Raw genomic sequence first — 8,475 nt, forward strand, 5'->3', positions numbered from 1 at the left:
TATATGTCAGACTACAAAGGAACCTGCTAGAGTTCACGTAACAGTGCTCGAACATAAACAATTGATTGATTGATTGATTTGGCGTTTTGTGTCCACTTTATGCACAGTAAGGCTAATCGGGACTGGACCTACAGTTTAAAGTAGGACCCGAACCACTATGTGCCTTCACCGGGTATCGAGAATATAAGCAATTGTTCTTCAAAGAGTGTTAATCAGACGTGTCTATATGTTAAAGTTTACAAGTGGTGTTAATACAGAGCAAGCAATTAGTGGAAATACCTTGATAACAAAACTGTTGAAATGAAGAAGACTTAGGTGGGCAGGTCATGTGGCACGAATGGGAGAAGAAAGAAGAGTTTACAGGATTCTTGTTGGGAAACCTGATGGTAAGAGACCAGTCGGAACACCAAGACGAAGATGGAGGGATAATGTTTAGATGGACCTAAAGGAAATCGGTAGGTTTTGATTGATTGATTTGCAGTTTTGAGTCCACTTTATGCACAGTAAGGCTAATCGGGACTGGACCTACTGTTTAAAGTGGGATCCGAACCACTATGTACCTCCACCGGGTATCGAACCCGGGACCCCTTGATTACAAGGCGACGACGCTACCACTGCGCTATCGGGGAGGCGGAAATCGGTAGGGATGGAAGAGTATATAGATCCTGCTCAGGATAGGGACAGATTGAAGGCCTATGTTTCTACAGCCATGAACCTTAGGGTTTACGAAGGCTAGAGAGTTAGTTATTTAGTTAACAAAACTGTTAATAATAATAATATCTACAGGGCCCAACACAAAGGATAGCCTAGGTGCCCAAATTTTATAAATCTCTCCTGGACAATAGTGCAGGCCCGTAGCCAGAATTTTATTTCGGGGGGGCTCATCCTTTATAAGCAGCTTTCATCTAAAAGCAAAAAAAATGGGGCGTAGAAGCCCTGAAGAATAATTCCTCAGTAAGTTACATCATATATTAATACAAGATGTTTAAACCTGCTAATGAAGTGAAATTAATAACCACTATGCACTAATTAAAATTAGATATTTGTAGGATTTCTGAAGGTACTAGACCCTGGCTACATGTCTGGCTATATGTGATGTTACAAGGCTTCTTTTAAATATTTTAGCCGTCCTATATCAAAATGAGGATATTTAGAAATGTTTCTGATAAATTAATTGACAAAAACATGTTTTCTCATGTGTCTTTTAATGATTATATGCAAATACAATACCTATTATACACATAAATTTCGAGTGTTTAAAATACTACATTACTCTTTTTTAATTGTAGAGAATACCTTGATGGTACTATTACATTTGTGTTCTTATTGTTGATTACTTCACGATACTCTTACAAAGTAAATACAAACACAACATATTCAAAGGAACATCAGCAACGAATCCGTGGAATATGAACACTTTTTCCTGGTTCAAAAGTAATATTGAATGATATATATATATATATATATAAATAATATTATTTTCCCGCCAAAGCCTTTGACGTCACAGCACTCAACCAATCAGATTCAATTTGTGTTACTGGTGCCTTTCTGATTGGTTCTTCCAGTGACGCACTTTTTATGTGAATAAAGATTCGGTGGGAAGAGATGTGTAATAAGTGGCATGTGTGGATTACAGGATTTAATTATGTTGTGATTACTGCCACATCACTTCCGAGCAATCTGGTTTTGACGTCATGAATTGGGAAGCGCCGAGAACGATAAAAATTAATACGCCGTTTTATGTGTGATGATGGTTCGGTTAGAGAACCAGAAAGTAAATATATATTACGACGTTCATTAACTAAGACTGCAAAGTCATGCATTAAGAAACATTTGCGTCATCAGTGAAGTTCGCTTGGGTGGATTCAAAGGTGGACTGAAAATTGTCAAGTGGAGTGTGCATCGGTGGTAATAGGCTTCTTTCGCTTCTTTCGCATACCATCTTATTTTTTCTTTTTATTTCTCTCTTTCCGATCTTTTCATTCTCCTCTGTTTTCTCTTGTTTTTCTTGTCTTTCTTCACTTTTACACTTTCTCTCATTTTTTATTTTTTTCTGTGGTTCTTTCCATATCTGCCTCTTTTTCCATTTTCTTTTACTCATTCTTTCTCTATCTCATTCTTGTCTCTTCTTTCTCTCTCTCTCTCTGTGTTTCATTTCTCAACTTCCTTTCTTCTACCTTTTTCCATGTCTTCTCTTTCTCTCTCATCCTGTTTTCCTATCTCTCATTTTTCTGTTTCTCATTCTCTCTCCCTCTCTCTTGCGTTTCGTTCCCTTTCTCTCTCCTATCGCTTTTCCATTTATTTTCTTTCTCATTCACTTCCTCATTTTCGACACTTTTTCTTTGTCATTCTTTCTTTCTTCCTTTATCTTTTTTCTCTATTCCTCTAATGCTACATCTTTCTCTCTCTCTCTTCCGTTCCCTTCCTACGTCAATCAATCTCTCTCTCTCTCTGTGTTCGTGTGTGTGTTAATTTAGGTCCATTTTGAGCGCTTGCTAAATTGCCTTTTGGAGTTATTTTGATGTTTATACACGAAGGCTGTTTGGGTGCGCTAAGAGCACTTAACGAGGGGGGGGGGCTAGCCACTACCTTCGCCTATCCAGTAGCGACGCTAATGCTAAGAAATTGAAAAAAAGAACGAAAGAAAGTGTTTTGAAACTAATTGCAATTTTATTAAATGAACCTACAATTACTTTGAAATTTTCACAAGGTGAAAATGTGGTTTGTCAAAAGTATAATCGTTTTCACGGTTAAGGTGAAAGTCGTTACTAACAGCCCACAAGTAACCGTTATGGAGGAAGAGGGTCGTGACGTAACGAAGACTGTCGTCGCTAGAAGCAACCTCCTTCTGATTGTCGGTCGAGAAGTCACTAGTGCAGTCGCAGCTGAAGACAGAGCTGGTACCTTTCATGTCGTAGAACAGGGTGCCATCATCGTCAAACACCGTGGCTCCGGTTTGGGCCTGGCGCTCACCAATGAGGATGACGCTGTCTGTGACGTCTTTGGATGCCTCTTCGTCTCTTAAGATGTCCGTGGGTAAAGCATAGATCTTGTAGCTGGTCAGAGGGCTGTAGTAGAGCCAGCGGTTGTCGTTTTGCAAGGGAGAGAGCGCTATTGGGACAATACCTACCATCTTGGTGCTCTTGTAGCCGTCGACAATGAACTCTGCTGCTTCTGCATCAGGGTCCATGGAAGGGTCGTAGATTCTCCAAGACTTGTTGGTCTTGAGGCTGTAGACTAGAAGGGCATTGCCTCGAGTTTCGGCAATGTAGGCGTAAGCATCTTGTGGGTCGCCTCTGATGTCAACGACGATATTGGACAAGATGCCATCGGAGACGACATCCTCTGGGAACTCATAGATTTTGATCAGCTCGTCGGTTATCAGATCGTAGATAAGCAGCTTCGGCGGACACAGCCTTGCAGGATTGGTCCTGACGTTCACAGTTCCAGCATCGACCACCCACAGCCTTCCGTAGTTGTCAGCGTGGATACGGAGGACATTCTGCATGGCTGTGCAGTCGCCTACCGTGTTCGAATCCCAGTCAGGGTATGGGCGAAGCGGTGCCGACTTGCCTGCGTTCAGAGGGAGCCAGTTGAGCGTGGAGGGGACTCCCTCCCGCCATCTTGGTACGGTGAAGAAGATCCGTTGTCCATGCGCCGCTGCCCCGAAGATGACGTTGTTCTCTGGGATGTATTCACCCACCTCGAGCGCGTAGGACTTGTGTTCGGAGGTGTCCCAGTCGAAATCCATCTGAACCCACTCGAAGACCGGTTCCAAAGATGGCGCTGCATTCGTCAGCCATATTCCGATCGCAAAACAGAGATAGGTGGCGAAGAACATTGTAGTTTAATCTGAAGAAAAGCATAAAACATTGTAAGCAACAATTCTAGAATAGATAAGTGACCAATCTTGCAAGTAAACTTATAATGAACGTCACAGACGGGTAAGTTCTTCAGACAGTTACGCGTTATTGTACAATTTCTTTTGCTTCCAAAATGTAAGGTAAGCCGGGGTATTAAGGACCACGTTGCATTAAGGACCGTGTGCTAGAATTTCATAAAAAGCGCAGAGAAATGCTAAGCGACAGCCGCACCAGCCGTGTGCACGGCCTGTGATCCTCTTTTGTTTGTGTAAATAGTACTCTGCACACAAATGGCGTGTAAGCTGCGTAGTTAAACCGGGAAACGGAACCAGCCAAAAGGCAGACGCGCGAAAACGCCATAAAGAACTGATAAGCGGCTGTATGAAGTTAAAAGCGCATCCTGGAACGTCTACTGCACTAACAGCTACAGAAGAATCACAATTAGAGGAGTGCTTCATTCTAGTACCGGGTGTCCGAGAAGTCTTTGTATGAAAAGAAAAATTAACTGTATCCGCTATATGCAACATAGAAATGAAAAAATGGTACCAAAATGTTCGGAAACTATTCAAGTTTTATTGGCAATAGGAAAGAAATCAATAAATCTCCACATGAGCACCCTTGGTAGCACGGAGTACATCTAGTCGAAATTGAACTTTTCGCCATGCATTAGCCAACATCACAGGAGGGATTGATGTGATGACTTGCGTTATCCGTTGTTGCAGAGTTGCAAGATCGGATACAGAAGTTCTGTAGACATTGTCTTTCACATAACCCCATAAAAAATGTAAAGGGGTTGGTTATGTCTGGAGATCGTGCAGGCCACACTGTCGGTCCATCTCGACCAATCCATTTTCCAGGAAATTTCTGATCAAGGTATAGGAACGAACCTCCAGACTCCAATGTGGCGGTGCACCGTCTTGTTGAAAGATAACATGTGGGTGGTATTCTAGCAATTGCGGAATAGCAAACAATTACAACATGTTGAGATACACTCCAGATGTTACGGTGTCCTCACAGAAAATGAACGGTCCGATTATTCTGTCATGCAGCAGCGCGCACCAAACATTCACCTTCGGGCTGTCCATGGTCGACTCCCTCACCTCATGAGGGGGCTCCTTATCCCAGATACGCACGTTGTGTGTATTCACTAAACCACTGACACGAAAGACCGCCTGGTCTGAAAAAGCAACACGTTCCAGCTAGCCATTATCAGCGTCAATGCGTTTGCCGTCATTGGGCAACAAAGCCTGCAGAATTTGCACTTTGTATGCACGAAACAGTAAACGTTTGTGTAACACATCATGAACAGAACATTTTTGGCATCTGTAACTCACGTGAGGCCGTACGCACGGATTTCTTCGGACTGCGCACAAAGCCACTCTGACATCTTCCACCCTTTCGTCTGGGGTTGCGTCAGCAACAGATCCTGTGGTCTTGAATTTGTCATATCACGACTTAATGCTCCTACCATCGGGCGGCACCTTTCCGTACGATGTTTGAAACTGTGTCTGCACTGTTTTTTGTGACCTTCTCTCGTGAAACCACAGGATACATTCAGCTTTTTCCTGACTTGTGCACATTTCCGGTTTGCTGGACACTGGCACTGCTACACTACTGCAACGTTACAGAAACTTGAAACAAAAAAACTTGAATAGATTCTGAACATTTTGGTACCATTTTTTCATGTCTATGTTGCATATAGCGGGTACAGTTAATTTTTATTATCATACAAAGACTTCTCGGACACCCGGTATTTCCTCGGTGGGGTTTTGGAATGGACAAGCAAGACTTGCGTGACGTAGTTCAAGATCATTGTGTTTCGAAAAAGAAGGACGTACCATTCAAAAGTGGTCCGGTCCTTGAAACCCCATTGACTGGTCCTTATTACCCAACAAAGGGGCAAGTGGGACCATGCAACCTACCTTTCAATTCATTGTTGTGTTTGCTTTTGCATTATATTCCTACTCGTTTGTGTTGTCATTAATGTGAACTAGAAAATATACATTCTAGAATGCATCCTGTTTGTGTTTTCTTGAACAGCTCCTGATGAATTTCTTCAATGAAATAGCCATTTGGTGGTCCTTAATACCCCGGGCTACCTTAACGCTTTACCGTTACAGTTACTTTGTATCCAAACTTAACGTGTTGTAACCACCTTAAAGTAGCTCGTTATTTTCATCCATACCAGTCACATACACATTCAGGGAGGTATTTGTGAAAGGGGAATTCTCCCCTGTCGAATTTTTAATTTTTAGGCACTGGAAATTCCCCAATGGCTAAATTGTCGCTCTACTTGATTTTTTTTAAATAACCCATTGTAATATAATAATATTTTAATACATTTTTTTTCAGTGTAAGGTGTTTGTATCACCTTGAAGGTGGGAACCGTACATAGCAGAGACGTAATATTTAAAGTTGTTGATGTTTTTGATAACGAAGGGACGTTACACACACGGCAACATGGGGGCAGCCTGTGACAAGCGAAAGGGAAGCGACAGGAGAAAACACATTGGCGTTCTTCACTTTATACTCTGTCCAAGCTAACTGTGGAGCAGGCAAGCGCAAACAAGTCTTTGCGCAAGTAGTGACGCGTGACGGCCCCACCAATGAACACGTGAGAGGGAACGGGATTGCGTGGAGGGGGGAAGCGACTGCAGTTACCAGCCTTCCCAGCAGCGTGTACTGCTTCGCTCCGGCCACTCAATTTCCCTCGTTTCTCTGACGCTATGCGCAGACTTGCTCCACAGTTAGCTGGAACAGGGTATAGTTCGCGAGTTTCACTGTGTTTTGTCAACATGGTAGAACTTGCAGGACAAGGTATTTTCTATCACTCCGTATTAGCCAGTACTAGAAACTTTTTGGACTGTCTCGAACTAGGACACCTTTTCTACTTTCTTAACATGACATTTTTGATATTTCATTTTCAAAATTACGTTGTAGTGCTTTAGGGTAAACTAAAATTAATGAGCCGGCCCCCGTGGCTGCGTAGTTAGCAGAGTTCGAATCCTGGGCTGGGCATGGATGTTTGTGAGTGTCCATTCATCATATCATCACTCATTCCCATCTTCTTAAATTAGCCAAAAGTGGCACAAAAAGCGAAGTAAAAATAAAGCAAATCAATAAATAGATAAAGTTAATGAATCCATTTTAAAGTTTAAGGGCGATGTTCAGTGCCGACATTACAGAAATGAATTTGTTTTCTATTTTATCGTCTACGTATTCATTTAGAAAAACTGTATCTCACCTTAGGCACATTTCCTCGAAGTGAATATAGTGTCGACACACCCAGTTGAACTGTAAAGGACCGATAAACATATCTATATTTTCAAGGACCAGGTGAGACCAAAAACTAATTTGTAGGACTTAACGCCCACTGAGACGTGGAGAAACAAGGCAGCAGAACTTCTGTTGTCTGCTTCTATTGAAATCAAATGGTGTAACGCCCACAAAAGTGAAACGCGCGGATCGAAAGAGGGAATTTCCGTGCCAGAAGTCTGCAGGTTATTTCAAATGTTACCGCCCACTGAGACGCCGGGTCTGTTGCCGCGTTTCCCGCATTTAAACCATTACATAAAGGAGAAATGTTGAAAATAGGGAAGAAGAATATTAAGAAGAATTCCTGACAGTATGAATAACATGTTGATTAAGGAGTATAAGTGTCTTTCTGCACTTAAATGTATTCAATTTGCCCCAGCAGTGGCGTGTCCAAGGGGGGGGTTAGTGGGGGTTATACCCCCCTTTTAGTCAAGTATTTTAATAAAGGAATGTAAAAGGCGGGAAAATATAGCAAAAATAGGACTGACTACTAAAAAAATATACACATAACCCCTCCCTTTCAAAGATCCTGGGCACCCCACTGGCCGCCAGTATAGGCTTGCACTAATATACTAACTATTTGTGCCCAGTAAAAGTTTTAGTTGTGTCTTAAAGAAGTAAGTAAAATATATTAACAATGCATTATTGAAACTTGACTTTAAAAGTTAAAGAAAGATACAAAATCTTACCTGGAGAATTGCGCACAATATGTCGTCTTCCTAAGACAATGACAGAATTGAAACTGAGTTGTTGTTGTTTCCACAAATGGGAATAGCTATTAGGAAGATGTTGAGAAAGAACTTTAATCACACATTGTATTTTTACACGGTTTTCCTCTAAGAGTTGGAGACAATAAGGGAAGCGATTATCGGTGCCTCTTTTTGTCTCCACATAATTACATCCATGTTTCATATTTTCCTTCTGAAGTGAGGCCACAACACGTAACAGCCCCGCATGCAATAGTGGCGTAGTTAAAAATTTAGATTGTTATCAATGTCAATTATTCAGTTTACGGTTCCTTGACATTGACGTCAGAGATGCGGTGACAAAGTGAAGTCGCTGTACAAAGATACTCACGGATACCCCCACCCCTTTCTCTTACACCAGTGTCGAGTTTAATTTTCGGAGGAAGTGGGTGTTTTTTTTATTTTTATCTGTGAAGATTGAAGATTCAAGTCCAAGTACTCGCGTATGTCATTACTAGACCTCGTAATTTAGGTTTTTAACCAATTTTTTTCCTTTGTAGGTAAATAAGAAATAAGAAGTTACGTCAACGTTTCATTTTTAAAAAAACGCA

At 41.6% G+C, this 8,475-nt stretch overlaps 1 protein-coding gene across 1 annotated transcript; it reads right to left on the reverse strand.

Annotated features, from left to right (window-relative positions):
• Window positions 1–1,203: 1,203 nt before the first annotated feature.
• Window positions 1,204–8,034, reverse strand: LOC145989950 (protein yellow-like). Its single transcript, XM_083125486.1, has 2 exons — window positions 7,868–8,034; window positions 1,204–3,852 (listed from the first exon to the last, which is right to left on the reverse strand). Exon 2 carries the CDS (start codon window positions 3,839–3,841, stop codon window positions 2,690–2,692), a length of 1,152 nt encoding a protein of 383 aa, XP_082981612.1. The 5' UTR covers window positions 3,842–3,852; window positions 7,868–8,034; the 3' UTR covers window positions 1,204–2,689.
• Window positions 8,035–8,475: the final 441 nt, after the last annotated feature.

Source organism: Lepisma saccharinum, chromosome 7 (genome assembly GCF_977018435.1).
Source record: "Lepisma saccharinum chromosome 7, izLepSacc3.1, whole genome shotgun sequence".
Lineage (NCBI taxonomy): Eukaryota > Metazoa > Arthropoda > Insecta > Zygentoma > Lepismatidae > Lepisma > Lepisma saccharinum.

Bases quoted from the DNA above. Each gene is read 5' to 3' on its own strand.
- LOC145989950 (XM_083125486.1), bottom strand. From the start codon at position 3,841: ATGTTCTTCGCCACCTATCTCTGTTTTGCGATCGGAATATGGCTGACG.